The sequence below is a fragment of the Musa acuminata genome, chromosome BXJ3-4 (genome assembly GCF_036884655.1).
Source record: "Musa acuminata AAA Group cultivar baxijiao chromosome BXJ3-4, Cavendish_Baxijiao_AAA, whole genome shotgun sequence".
Taxonomy (NCBI): domain Eukaryota; kingdom Viridiplantae; phylum Streptophyta; class Magnoliopsida; order Zingiberales; family Musaceae; genus Musa; species Musa acuminata.
In genome coordinates, this window is record NC_088352.1 from 26,709,991 (window position 1) to 26,724,850 (window position 14,860).

Sequence of the window (14,860 nt, forward strand, 5' to 3'; positions counted from 1 at the left end):
GTTAATATGGCATGGAGTGGAATGGATGACAAAAATGTGAGAAATAACTCATTTGTAATATTTTTTTATTTGCTTTATAGAGCTTTATGTAAATGAACGAAAACATTATAACAATGTTCTAAAACATCATAAATATTTTTATTCTAATTATATGAAATGTATCAGTGTAAAAATAATATATTATATTGTATTTATTGATATGATATGAAGTGAAATGAAGGATAAGAATATGGAAAATAACCCCTTTATAATGTTTTTATGTTCACTTTAAAGTATTTTCTATATATGAACGATTTTTATAATATTTTTCTCCGGACGAATGCACCTATTATTATTTTTTAAATATAGTTTCAGTATTTTTTAATTAAGGATATTATTTGAAAAAAGCCAAAATAAGGATTTTTTGGGGGAAAAAAATCAAAATGGAAATCTTTTATAGGGAAATCGTACTATTTTAAATATTTTGATATATTTATAATAATTGATTTTTGAAGAGAAATATTGAATTACGCAGCCAACGGTGGGGCCCTCAGCTCTTTCTTTTTTTTTTTCTTTACAGCAAAATTTCAACTTTACTTCCCGTAAACCCTACCCGCCTCTCGTAATTGGCATAGTGGGCCCCAAATGAAACGACGTCCAATGAATAAGGAGTAGGTGTGGCAAGTGGGGATCGACGGGTACTAGAAAAATATTATTTTACTATAATATTTTTTTATGATTCCCACCTCCCTTGTCGGGGGTGTAAAAGCGGACCGAAGGTTTGAGTGCGCCGACGGTGGCGGCGGCGAGATCTAACGCTTGGGCGGCGGCGTCTGCGGCGGGCGGCGATGGCGGGGAGGAAGCCCGAGGCCTAGGAAGGATCCCCCGTCTGCCTTCTTTTCGTTCTGTTCGTTCCGCGGCTGTTCTCAGCAGATCTGGCTTGTTCCGCAGAAAGGTGAAGGGGCCGGCGAAAGACGATGCATATTGCCCCGCCTTCTCGGGGCTCCGGTACGATCACCTCCGGAGTGTTGGATGATGCGGAGGCACCGAGGGTTTACCAGGCTTGGAAGGGCAGCAACGTAAGTCGGCCGTCTCTCACTATGTTTTTGTACCAGTCTGCGGATGTGTAGTTCGATCCCTCGTATCCTGCTAATCCCAAAATTATGGTTTTATTGTAAGATTATTCCGATATCGATAGGAAAAGGGAGGAAAATTTATTGGAAGATTATTCCGATATTGGTTTATGAGGACATTGTAAGCTAGACGCAGGAATTCCTCATCTTCGAATAGTCATGGAGCCAAGTACCATGCCGAGTTATGAACTTCCGGTTTTTTTATTCATTATTAAACAGTTCATGTGTTGGCATTTTGTATCATCATTAATATAGTCATCTGCCAACTAAATGCAGCTTAAGTTCAGTTTCAATTCTTTGATTTACCACCAATTTCCTTATCAGTGTCTCATTAATGTGCTCCGAACAAGAGAGTTTAAAAGTTTGTATTGAGACACAGGTAAGTCGTGCGCCTGGACATCTTTTCTTCTTGTTTGAGTTGTCCCTGATTCTGTTTAATTTCTCAGTAAATGAGAGAGAATGTTTGTTATGGAATAATTTGATTGTCCATTGTTTGGCATCAAAAGAAAATTATTGACAAGAATATGGATGCTTAGTTAATTTAAAATATATCTAGGTGGCCTAAAATTTTGTTTTGAAGCAAATGCTATGTTGATTACAACAACTAACCAGTATCCTGATGGCTTTTCTGCATCTTTCTTCCTAATTATTCTTTTCAACCAAATTACAAAAAGAGACAAATTTTCTTTTTTTTTTCCCGTTCACTGTCTTTTTTTTTTCTCCTTCAAATTTTCATCTCTCTTAGCAGACAACTGGAGCCTGAGGATTGTAAATAAGAAATATTCAATTTTCATGCACATTTAGCTAATTAGTATCATTAGCACATGTAGAATAGTTTCTTTGATAAGACAAGGCCACTGACACAGCATAAAAATTCTCAGTGAGAGATTTATGGATCTATGAACTGCATGCTTAATTTTCCAACTTCTGTATGCATATAAGAAAGTAGTTGGCTGCTGAATTGAAACTCGGTAGTGATTTGTTGCTGTTTCAGCAGGATGGTTTGGAGTAAGAAGATCTTCAAGATTACTTATTATTTTTTACAAATAGGCAGTATGTATTATGGCTAATTGACTACAGAAATTTATACCATTTCAAACCTTGTGGAGGATAGTCGAAAATTGGAAAAGTGCTCTTGCTTTGTAATTTGTACAAGGCTCAGTGGCAGGAGGAGATCCATGTAGATGACCCCAAATAATTGAGACAGCTTGTTTACAAGAAATTATTTCAAGAAATCCAGTAACTGTCTGATGATCCTGTGAAGTTCATGTAGAAGCAACTAAACTTTTGATCAATATTGTTCAAGTAATTTGTTTGTTACATATTAAATCTGAGAATTCTTTTTCCAAGCATATGTCTCGTAGGTACTGAGTCTTTCTGAATTTGAATTGCTTTTGTTATGTATTAACTCTCAGAATTCTTTTTCTAGGCATATGTCTCATAGGTAGTGAGTCTTTCTGAATTTGATTTGTTTTTGTGAATATAGTAATAGTAGTATGTTAGTATGTTTAGTGTTCATCTTTTTCTTTGATTTCTTGATCGTCATGGAGAAGAATTTTGCTACCACTTTTTGTTGATTGTCATTTAAATATAATAAATTGGCTTAGAATTTTTGTATGTTAAATTATATAATAGAAGAGAAACATCATAGCTTTTCGTATGTTTCTCCTTTGGTTCCCTTGTCTTCTTTTTTCACCCTTGTATTCCTCTTCAGAAATAATATTCCTGCTGCCTTAGCTTGCTTTTTGGCGACCTTGCTTTTACTTAACTGCTCTTTTGCCCTCAACAAAACATCCATTTTTCTTAGATTACCTTCAAATATTTCCCTAGTTGGCACTCTTGCCTCTAACTACAACTTTCTTGAATTAATGATTTTTACCAAAATCTATTCATTGGGCGCAACAATTATTTTTATTCTTTTTTATATCTTGTGGCCTTATAAGCTCTTGTATTTCTATCATCAACTAGCTTTACATTTTAAACCTCAGCTTCAGAATCTAAGTTTTGAGTCCACTATTTAGTTATAATTATCAAGTCTTTGTGCTATTCATTTTTTTTTCTTTGTTTATCTTACTAAAGCTGTGCAGGAAATATGATGCATGATTTTCTTTTGATTTAATCTGTTTTTTTTCATATTTTTTGCAGATATTTTTTCTTCAAGGGAGGTTTATATTTGGACCTGATGCATCATCCTTGTTTCTCACCATTTTTCTCATTGTGGCACCGGTCTCCATCTTTTGTGTATTTGTTGCTAGAAAACTAATGGATGACTTTTCTCATAATTTGGGAATATCAATAATGATAGTAGCTGTTGTTTTCACATTATATGTAAGTATCACATCCTCATTCCTCTTGTTTTTTCCTTTATGTAACTAGATGCTTGATTTGGCTTTTGAAATATGAAGAATACTATATTGATGTCGAGTCCAAGGAAGGAAATTGAAACATATGCATCCAATTGCCAAATTTATTGCTGTCATATGATTCTTAAAGTTGTTGTATATGTTTAAGACAATGGTGCTCTTAGTTTTTCCTGAAAAACTAGTTTATGCTGTCAAAATCTTGTGCAGCATGATCTGGATCAGGTTGGTGCTTGATGAGCTTGATCTCCCACTCCCTTTGGGTTGGGGTTGTATATGAATTAATGATGGTATTCATTCTTCAGTTTCTGTTTAGGCATGTTATATAAACTTCTTTATTTTTTTCCCTAATTTTTCTTTACAGTTTTTTGCCCTAATAAATATCATGTTCTATTGCATTTTTTAGCATTAAACTATCTCCTTGGTTTAAAAATAATGAATCTGCAGCTGCAAAATAGTTTCTTAATGATTGTGCATCTTTTTCTAGATTAATTTTCTTTCTCTTGGGTTATTTCTGCTTTATATGACAATTGAATTGCATTTTTTTTTCTGAAAATGAGCAATTTTGTTATAGGTCATGCCGTCATAGGTATTTTTACTTTTTTGATCAGTGGTGGGTACGACACATAGTTAATGATGTGATACAGAAACAATGATTTTTTATTTAATCATGAATTCCTAAATGTCATGTTATGAATTGGTTCTATTTTTTAAACCAATTACTTTGGTATCGCTTGTCCTATTGACCTGTTTATAAGTACATTGGTCGTTTGGAAGTAAAGTTGGAAGTTACAAATCATCAAATGATGATATGTTGATTCTTTTGACAACTCTCCATGGTATTCAACTTGCAATGTGCTTGGTGTTGATCGCAAGTGGTGTTTTGATGTGGATTATATATATATATATATATATATATATATCCTTACATTGCAATGTCTATTTTTCTGTTGCACTTTTATTATTTTTAAGATTCCAAAGAACTTATGCATCCTTCAACTGATTGGATTGGTGATGCAAGGACCACCAAACATTCTTTGCACATTGTAGTTCAAAATATTCATTGCAATTTGAATTATATATGTCAATGGGGAGCAATAGTTTATCACTACTGAGCAAGGGGGGGGATTAGTCATTGTTTGGTATGGAATTTGCCAAATAACCCAGAATCATATATGGACTTAATGATTCTGCACAGCCTGCATGTGCATTTAATGAGCGGTGCACATTTTGGTTAGTCTACAGATTGAGAGCGACCGATAGTGCGATGCTCATAAACTAAGGTGTACCCTGCATGATTGTTACATTCTTTTTCCTGTTATCTTATGTCTGCTCTGAATGAGATAGATAACAAAAATTAAAAAAGATGGAGTATTGACTAACCCCATGAGACAGCTAGCGATGGTGCGATGCACATAAACTAATGTGTACCCTGCATGATTGTTATATTCTTTTTCCTGTTATCTTATGTCCTCTCTGAATGAGATAGATAACAAAAATTAACAAAGATGGAGTATTGACTAACCCCATGAGACTCTTAATTGATTTTACACATGAGCTAAATTAGGTTTTTGATTTGGTATGCATGACTTAGAGATTTGAGACTGCAATTTTGACCTTAAAGCTGGTTGACTTCTAGTGAGATTCTTTGTGTGCTAATTTGGAGGACAGTTTACTGACATAATTAAATTTCAGGGCATCTATAAGCTTTTGATAGATAAAAGTCAGTATTGATTAAACCTGCAAAACTTTGAATCGATTCCCCAATTAGGTTTTTCATTTCACAGACATGATCTAGAGATTCTTGAATGCAACCTTGACCTTGAAGTTTGTTAACTACAATCATGAATTCTTATAAAATTCATCATGTGCTAGTTTGGAGGATGGTTTTCCTGCATAATTAAGATTTGAAAGGCTTTTACCATATGCCGTGTTTGTTTTTGCAAGATGGCTTCAAGGTAAGTATCTTCTGGTTTAGATTGTCATGCTTGGTCATAACAAAGCCTTAGCATCGTACTGAAATTTCCTGATTGCATATTCTTGATTTAATCGAATTAATTTTGTTCTTGTGTATTTTACTAAATGAACCTATGACTCTTGATTTCAGGATTTGTCTCTTCTACTAGTTACCTCTGGTAGAGATCCGGGTATCATTCCCCGAAATACACATCCACCAGAACCTGAAACTAATGGTGGAGACAGTGAAGTTGGAGGTGTCCAAACTCCACAATTGCGGTTACCCCGAACCAAGGATGTCATTGTGAATGGGATCACTGTGAAGATCAAATACTGTGACACCTGCATGCTTTATCGACCTCCTCGCTGCTCTCATTGCTCAATCTGCAATAATTGTGTGGAACGGTTTGACCATCACTGCCCATGGGTGGGGCAATGCATAGGGATTGTATGTTTCATATCTTGGATATAGCTGCTTGAAACATTATATTCTCTATTGAGTCACTTGAAATGCAACTAGAAAATGAATTATGTTTTAGGTAAAAGGAACCTTCTTAAATAGTTGATATTCCAATTTCCAAGCATGCGAGTGCTAAACCGGCGGGAGTCGATGATTGACGTGTCATAACTTTCCCTCACTACATGGATGACTTTTCTTCAGTAGAGATGATCATTTCTATATTCTGGGTCATAATTGATGACCTTTTTCATTTCTATTTTACCTAGTCTTAGTTTTGTTAATGTTCATCTTTATCTTTTTGATGCAGCGGAACTATCAATTCTTCTAGTTTTATTAATTGTTCATCTTTGCCTTTTTGGTGCAGCGGAATTATCGATTCTTCTATATGTTTGTCTTCTCGACAACCTTACTCTGCCTCTACGTCTTTGGGTTTTGCTGGGTGTATATAATAAGTATCAGAGATGCTGAACAAACATCCATTTGGAGAGCAATGGTCAAGACTCCAGCTTCCATAGTTTTAATAATTTATACTTTCCTATCAGTATGGTTTGTTGGTGGCTTGTCCGTCTTCCATTTATATCTCATGAGCACCAACCAGGTAAATTAAGTATCTTGCTTGATGGAAAATTTAATAATCGATGATATTATTCTATGGTAATGTTTAATAATCTATTCTCTTTTCTGGTAGACAACATACGAGAACTTCAGGTACCGTTATGATCGGCGAGCTAACCCATACAACAAAGGAGTGGTGGAGAATTTCAAAGAGATTTTTTTCACAAGCATCCCTCCTTCAAAGAACAACTTTAGGGGAAGGGTGCCGCAAGAACAAGGCTTACAGCCACAGCCAGCAGGACAAGGTTTTCTGAGCCCAAACATGGGCAAAGCTTTGGGTGACATCGAAATGGGTAGGAAGCCCATATCATGGGATGAAGCTAGGGCACTAGCACATGTAGGCGACTTGGAAGAAGGTATAAATGATACCAAGATGTTGGATGCCATGAATGGTGGACTCGGTGTTCTGTCCCCAGATTTAAGCAAGGAGGCTTTGCCTCCAGAGGCTGTCATCGGGAGAACTCCATTGCACACAATGCATTCGAGTTATACCGGGATGTTAGATGACATGAATGACAGACTGGACGTTGTATCCTCAGATTTAAGGAAGGAGGCTTTGTCTCCAGAGGCTGTGGTCGGGAGAACTCCATTGCACCCAATGCATTCGAGTTATACCAAGACGCTAGATGACATAAATGACGGACTGGATGTTGTATCCCCAGAGTTAAGGAAGGAGGCTGTGGTCAGGAGAACTCCATTTCACCCATCGTATTCGGGTTATACCAAGATGTTAGATGACATGCATGGTGTGCTTCATGATATGTCCCCAGATTTAAGCAAGGAAGCTTTGCCTCCAGAGGCTGTTTTAGAGAGAACTGCATTGCACCCAAGACATTTGAGTTGGGTGCGCAGAAGCGGAAGCTGGGAGATGACACCTGAGGTTCTGGCTTTGGCTGCTGGATTGGGGGAGTCGAAAAGGAAGGAAAATGGCAGTGGCACTTCTGCTGGAAATAAATAGACTCGAATGGTTGAAGCAAGGGATATTATGCATGTGGAGCACATTACAATGCTTCTCGTGGTGTTCATGTTTCAAGGAGGGAATGAATCATTGTATCTCTAGAAGATTGCAATTAACTGATATGGTTCTGTGATTTTCTTTGCTCTTTACCCCGGTTGGTTGTCGCAGTTGTGCTCTATATTGTCTTGTGATTTGATGTTGGAAGGACTTGACTTTAGTATCATTAGTGTATGTAACTATTTCTTTTCCAACTCTGTGCAGTATATGATTCTCAATGGCAACATTACAATTCTTTGCTGAAGTCGCCGAGCTGGTTCTCTTTTTTTTCTCCATCTTTATCTTTATTAACTTCAAACAGATTATAGCACATGAAGTAGTGTTTAGGAAGTGGCAGTCAATTACCACACAGTATTTTGCCATAGATTAAAGCATCTGTTCTTGATCAGTATGCTTTTATTTGCAACCAGGAAGACCTTCTCCAGAAAAGCTTTGAACACTCGTATATTTAGGAATATTAGAAAGCAAGTTCAGTGGATGTACATCTTATCATTTCAATTGCCTGTAGATCGATCATTTGTTCCTTTTGTTTTTTCAATCAAAGCAGTAAGGATTTATGCAGTTCTTGAAGTCGCCTTCAAATGTACAAATCAAAGCAAGTTCTGTGAATGTACAGTTTATGATGGGCAGCGTCCGCCATTGACACTCTCTGACTGCACATTATTGGACAACATCTAATTATTGAACATAATCCAGAGTAAATATTTTTGTTAAACAAAACTTTCAAACCTTAATTTCATATTATTATTATTTTTTTGCATACAGTAAACTTCCCAACAAACCTTAATAGTAAAGACCAAAAGACTCAATTAAATTCATAATTCACACATTCAATTTATTTTTCATAGAAAATTAAGAAATAGTTTTAAAGTCTGATTATTGTTCTCAATTGTTCATCGCTGTCGCTATGAGCTCTGTCGTCTACCAATTTCTTTTGTATTATGATATCTCACTCTCCTATAATAGTTCTCAATTTCGGATATAGTCATATTATGGGTCACCATCAAATTTCATGCATGCAAATAAGTTGGCAATCTTTATACTCGCAAGATATTAATTAATGCAGGATCACAAGAGTTGTGAGCATCACACTGCAACGATGAAGGCCACAGCCATCAGTCAGAGATGAGAGCGCGTCTTGGTGTAAGGCATAGGCATGCAGACAAACCATGGCCTGTTTGCTATCCGAAGTATCAAGTCCAATTGGATTAAAAACAAATGTAAAGAGAAAAAGAAAAAGAGTGTTAATGAGAAAGGATCATGAACGAACTTATACAACTACCTTAGATCAACTAGGTGAAAGGATATTGATCAAGAAGAACTATATTATATGTTATAAATGTTTTCCTTACTACATATACTCTACATGCATCATATATTGTAAGAACAGGAGGGGAATAGAAAATTAACCATCTGATTCGAATAATGTACTGCCAAATATTAACTTAAGCCCATACTTTATTGAACATGTGACAAATTAAGAATGTTGATGTGATAAGACAAAGAATTTGGTGAGGATATTTAGAGTTTTACTCTTGTCGATTTATAATGATGCATGATTCCTTTTGCAAGGAGGAGGGAGGTTCATATTGAAACTAGCTCAAATGATGAGATGTCAACCATATCTTTTGTCTTGTCTCATCACTTGGTGAGCATTTATTAGTGGAAAACTAATCTAAATTATTGCAACACGAATACCCCAACTACAAAGGTATTCTAATTATTACTCAACAACAAGTGTCCATGTGGGTTCCATATTTTAACTCCACAGCAAGCATACTTGCTGTCTCATGCTGCTGTGATACATCACATAATTCTATGATCCAGAATTAGCACTGTAGTTACATGTAGCAATGGCATTTGTACTGTTGATGCCCTCTAATTAAAGATGACCAATACTTATCTAAAGCCATCAGAACATCTCTCTCTCTCCCCCAACTATAAAGTCATCTTCATATCAGAAAATCTCATCCTCAAGGACTTGAAAGGAAAGTTAGATCTTGAAGGCCTCGAATCTTATTCTAGGTTTCGACAAGACGAGGTGAGAGGAGGTTGCCTTTACCCTTATGGCTGCTGCTTCGCCTCCATCCAACATCCACTTCTGTTATCAGCTACACCTTCATGACCTGATGATGTTCTAGGGGTCAGTGAGCCCGTGGTGGTATCATCTTTGATATATGAAGGATCAAAAGTCGTTGATGAAGCTGCAGGGATCACTATGACAGGATGGCTCCTGCTCCGAACCTCCGACGACGACACTGCGATGGCTATGGGGGCTTCTTTGATCGAACTGGAGTTGAGGTCTTTGAAATATCGGGCCTGATGGCCGAAAAGGCCGCTCAAAGTGGTGGCAACAATGAGCAGGAGGAGGAGGAGGAGGAGAAGCAAGAAGCAGAAAGGGCTACATCTGAAGAAGCTGGCCGGAGCTACCAAGGGTGGCTCCGACTTGGCACTGGTAGCGATCCGACGGCAGGCACTAGCCGTGGGCGTCGCGATCTAGTAGAGATGAACTTGTTCTCCGATGGACCGTCAGCCGGACGTCCCATAGAGTGGTCGCCGCTGCAACTTCCTGGCTTCACCGCAATGGCACCATCGCATCCGGCAGCGGCGACGGCAGGATACGGCCGTACGTGGAGGCTTCGAAGTCCGAGTCCAAGCGCAAGTAGTTTGAGCATGGCTCCACCGCCAATTCCATCAAGTAGCTTGAGACTGTCGTCCGTGGCCACCGGTAGCGAGGTTAGGGTGGTCAGCCCACCACGGAGGCCGCAGGCGGGGATGTGGCTGGTGCTCAGAGCTGCACAGAACCAGTGAGTTGAGGGTTTCTGAGTGCATGATAGAACTTCTCCTTACCACTTCGTCTGAATCCCATCTTTCAGTCTCTCTCTTTGTCGATTCAGTTTTGAAATCTTTGTTTATAATGGTTGCATGCTTTTTGTTATCTAAATGCAGAGGAAAGCAACCCTTTCTCCGTCAAATATCTAAGAGCTATCTAAGGATGAAGTATCCACACTTGCCTTTGTATTCATTTTTCACCTTCTGGTTCGTGAATTTGATGGCATGGAATTAATAGGAGTTCTTGTCGTAGGGATGGGAGGATGACGGCGAGAGCACTGATGAAATACTTAGCCAATAAGCTTGGCTTGGAGGATGGACATGAGGTACTCTCCACATGCTCTACATGTTTCAGCTTATCAATATAAAGTGATTGTTAGTTGCTTTTGGGCATTCTGTGTTCATCTTTTGGACATGCAATGCAATGCATACCTGCATTGGATATCATAGAAGAACTAACTGCAAGCTATCAGATATATCAATCCCTGTAACAGTGTCTAATCTCAGAAAACAATCCTCCTCCACACAGTGTCACTTGAGATGGACAAGTATGGTGTCTACAAACCTCATATTGGGATGTACAGTATAGCTCTCTGGTTGCTTTTAGGCACAGTGCGAGGAGTCCCATGATTACATGTTTTCTTGGTAGTGAGTGTCTACACACTTAATTTGTTTGCCTGACAAAAAATATATACATTTATACCTTGATTCTTCTCCTTGTTGTTGCTAAAATCTATTTAGGGAAATGCTTGAGTGATCCTGACTCCAGTATAAGCTTTTTGGCTTGCCAGAGTACCAACTTACATTGTTGACAAGAGGGACCAGTATATTAGCAACACTTTGGTTGGTCCCAATTGTACATTAATGATTGGAAGAATATAGCAATGATGTCCTGTACTGTTAAAGATTGTTTTCCACCTTGGTGCCAATATATTAATGTTGTAGTTCTTCATGCATTAGCCCATCAATATGAGAGAGTCAAGACACTAGTGTAGAATTTGCAACTCTCTCTCTCTCTCTCTCTCTTTCTCTATCTATCTATCTATCTATCTATCTATCTACAGAAAACATACAGCTATGAAGTCCTTTTCCTTTTCTTTTTCTCCATTCTTTTTCATTTTTGGGGTTAAATTGTCATACTCCTTTACCTACTAAATTCTTCATCTTAGGAAATATAAAATACATTCGATCACATCCATCAGTTAGAGATGTGATAATTCCCAATTCTTGTAGGAATCTGTTTCATGCAAAAGGAGATGCGTGCTTTTGATAATCATAATGTTCATTTCTTAGTTTCTGCAATTACATGAGGTTAGTTTGGAATATCATGACATGAACACCATTCCTTTAGCCTAAGAAATATGCTTGCCAGGTGATGTGCCCCTATAATTTCGAGGTCAACTCTACATTAAAAATTGGACATGCTTCTTGACATCTCTTGTTGCAGTTTAATTTTGTATAAATCAAATAAATTCCTTGTTTGCCTACAATTGAGTAGGTGAGGTACAGAGAGCTATAGTCAACATTAATAACATTTTGCCTCACAATCATGTCATGTTATGTTTAATTCATGTCCGAGGTCAACACAAGGAATACAATGCTACTTATCTCAAGATGTCATGCCCCTTTCTTGCTGCCCATGGATTAATCAGCTGAGAACAAGTAGGTTATGAATGATTAGGGATTGTTTACCGATTGAAGCATAGTGACTTCATGTGGTTATCCATTGACTAAACATTTTGTTGTTAGATTTTAACATAATTCCCAAATGTAAGAATCACTCTCTCTTTCTCATAACCATAGCTATGAAAGGTTTAATCAAGGTTTACAGTCTTATATATATATATATATATATATATATATATATATATATATATATATATATATATATATATATATATTGATATCGATATTGTATGATTGGTATTTGTATCGTACTGTTCCATACTAGTGTATCGAATATCGGTACGATGGTATAGACTGAATCTTAAGAAAATTAGAAACAAATAATTACAGAACGTATACTGTCTTGTTTTAAGCAGTATCGACTCGTACAAGATGATACCAATCTTGTACTGCTCGCTGCATGTTCTGTATCGATAACTTATTAGATCATTGCTATGATTGGCATAGTCATGATAACGTAGGGGAGCATTGCCACGGTCATGCTCGCGTAGGGCTTAGCATGGCTAAGAATTAGGCACTACAAACCCCCTGGAACGACCGGACGCAGGATCCATCAAGTGGTGCACTTTGTTGGAATGTCAATGGCCCTATCACCCCCCATCCACAATGCGAGAGCCAATGGAGAAAGGCTATCCATTCTTGCACACTGGCGGAAGATTCTTCTGTCAGATCTCAGGTTGGTGAAAGGGAAGGAGCAGCAGCAACACTGGGAAAAGATAAAAGCATGGTACTCCTTAGCCATGATCTGTGAGGCCATGAAACCCAGAGGGCCACCCCAAAAGCTTGGCCAGACTCGAAAAGGACGACTGAAAACGAGGCACCGAGTGCACCCATGCATCATCATCACCATCATGACTCTCGCTTTTGCTTGGGGTTGGGTCGTGGGACAAGTATCGAACAGATGCGGAGTACTGGTGGCGGATGGATTAATGTGGAGTTGGTTTTGCTTCTACGATAAGGAGGGGAGAGGCGATGAGAGGGGGACGTGAGAGAGACATGCATCGACTGGTCCCTTGTGCATGTGTCACGTTAGGTGGGTGGGTAGAGAGAGAGAGAGAGAGAGAGAGAGAGAGAGAGAGAGAGAGAGAGAGAGAGGGAGATGTCATAAGAAATGTTGTTCAAGTATCTTTAAGGAGTGATTTGAGGCTTCAACAAAGTAGAACATAATATTTTTAGAATCTTTTGGCTTATGAAGGTAGTAACTATTGACTACTAAATAATGATTCAGGAAGTGAGATATGTTTATTATAATATCTCAATTAAGGATCTAAATAGAGATGCATGCATTACAGTATTGATCACAAAGCTATTATGCATCTATATTTAAGCTGATGGAAAGAGATGATGATCTCGTAAGAGGCATTATTTTAACCCACGCATAATGAATGCGACATATTTTTGAAATAGGGAATGACTCGTGAAATTCTGTTCTGCCATTGAGTCATGCATGTTATATTCTTTATTATGTTTTTTTTTAACCCTTAGACAAGATCGATCTCAAGACCATGATATCAACAATAAGGTCTTTTATCAGTTAAACTAATTTATAATAAAAAAATTAAAGATCTCGAATCCTTAACATTTGGTAAGTCGATCATTAGATCAATTCTTTCGGTTTAAAAATTTATTGGATTAGTTTCCAAGTCCTCAACCTTTAGTATGTATACCTAATAAGCGACCATGAAACCAATATTTTAGATGTAAAAAATTATCAAATAAGATTTTAAACTTATAAGTCTTGATAAAATATGTCTAAATATGCTATCATCAAATCAATATTTTAGGTGTATATCGTTAATTAACTTGAATGCATTAAAAAAAAAATCCTTTATTGTTTACAGGAATTATTTTTGAGGTCTATCAGTATGCGTACTCATACCACCAATTCTATCTATTACATCATGTGCTTTGAGAACCCACAAAATCATGTTGTCATTCTTGGTTTTTGATACATCTATGCTGCATCATCAGGTGCAGATTTATTGTAGAGGCCAGCAGGTTCCTCCGTCGATGTCGCTGCAGCAAATTAGGGATCAGATATGGTGTTCCACTGAAGCAATCGCTGACCATCTCCTAACCCTCGATTACAGCAGGAGTGGGTAGGAAGAACCTCTTCCTTACACTCTTGACTTGGAAGATTGTCCACCTGATCAAGTTCAGCATACAATGATGCCACCAGGAAAAATAATGCAAGTCTCAGGCATGCAATGAGATGCTAATGGGCTTGCAGTGTTTGTGTCTTCTATTTCTGACTCACTGATTCCATGTGTCAATGCCTCAAAAGTCATTCAACATATTGTTCTCATTTATAAGATCTTTACATTTTGATGTCATTCTTTCATGTCCTCTATTTCATAAAAGAATAAAAGCTGGCTTTTGGACAGATACATGACTCTGAAGACCATAAATGTCTCAGGAGATTATATTTCCTCCCCCTTTAGTGTCAGATTAGTATGAAATATAAAATAAATTTAAAATTAATATATTATACCATTACGATCGACAATGTCGATTGCAAAGATTCTTCAACACATCGGAATAATAGAAAAAAAAATAATTCTAGCTCAATTTATGGACCAATTTGATGATTCCAAGAAAATCCTATTTGATGATACGAGGATAACATCGAAATCAATTTCTTGTTAGGATGGACTAATGCTCGATTAGTGAAGCAATTAGCTACATCTTATTTGGTTCTCCATGCCCACGGTGATAAATATACTTTATAATTTCTTCATAAATAAAAATTTATATGATCAACAATATATTCATGGGAGGATAGTCTTTAATACATCGATATAGTTTGACTCGACGTAAATAGCTT

At 37.2% G+C, this 14,860-nt stretch overlaps 2 protein-coding genes across 2 annotated transcripts; both read left to right on the forward strand.

Annotated features, from left to right (window-relative positions):
- The first annotated feature begins 720 nt into the window (after nt 1-720).
- Nucleotides 721-7,762, forward strand: LOC103981767 (probable protein S-acyltransferase 7). Its single transcript, XM_009398498.3, has 5 exons — nt 721-1,058; nt 3,258-3,440; nt 5,580-5,876; nt 6,253-6,486; nt 6,577-7,762. The coding sequence occupies exons 1-5, from the start codon at nt 957-959 to the stop codon at nt 7,459-7,461; spliced, it is 1,701 nt and encodes a 566-aa protein (XP_009396773.2). The 5' UTR covers nt 721-956; the 3' UTR covers nt 7,462-7,762.
- A 1,722-nt stretch (nt 7,763-9,484) lies between these two features.
- Nucleotides 9,485-14,369, forward strand: LOC103981765 (protein LAX PANICLE 2-like). Its single transcript, XM_009398497.3, has 4 exons — nt 9,485-10,325; nt 10,468-10,518; nt 10,604-10,676; nt 14,008-14,369. Exons 1-4 carry the CDS (start codon nt 9,745-9,747, stop codon nt 14,137-14,139), a joined length of 837 nt encoding a protein of 278 aa, XP_009396772.2. The 5' UTR covers nt 9,485-9,744; the 3' UTR covers nt 14,140-14,369.
- Nucleotides 14,370-14,860: the final 491 nt, after the last annotated feature.

Excerpts from the sequence above, each read along its gene's own strand:
- LOC103981767 (XM_009398498.3), top strand. The coding sequence starts at position 957 with ATGCATATTGCCCCGCCTTCTCGGGGCTCCGGTACGATCACCTCCGGA. Across the intron at positions 1,059-3,257 it reads AGGCTTGGAAGGGCAGCAAC|ATATTTTTTCTTCAAGGGAG; the intron begins GTAAGTCGGCCG and ends TATTTTTTGCAG. Across the intron at positions 5,877-6,252 it reads TGGGGCAATGCATAGGGATT|CGGAATTATCGATTCTTCTA; the intron begins GTATGTTTCATA and ends TTTTTGGTGCAG.
- LOC103981765 (XM_009398497.3), top strand. The coding sequence starts at position 9,745 with ATGGCTCCTGCTCCGAACCTCCGACGACGACACTGCGATGGCTATGGG. Across the intron at positions 10,326-10,467 it reads CTCAGAGCTGCACAGAACCA|AGGAAAGCAACCCTTTCTCC; the intron begins GTGAGTTGAGGG and ends ATCTAAATGCAG. Across the intron at positions 10,677-14,007 it reads GCTTGGAGGATGGACATGAG|GTGCAGATTTATTGTAGAGG; the intron begins GTACTCTCCACA and ends CTGCATCATCAG.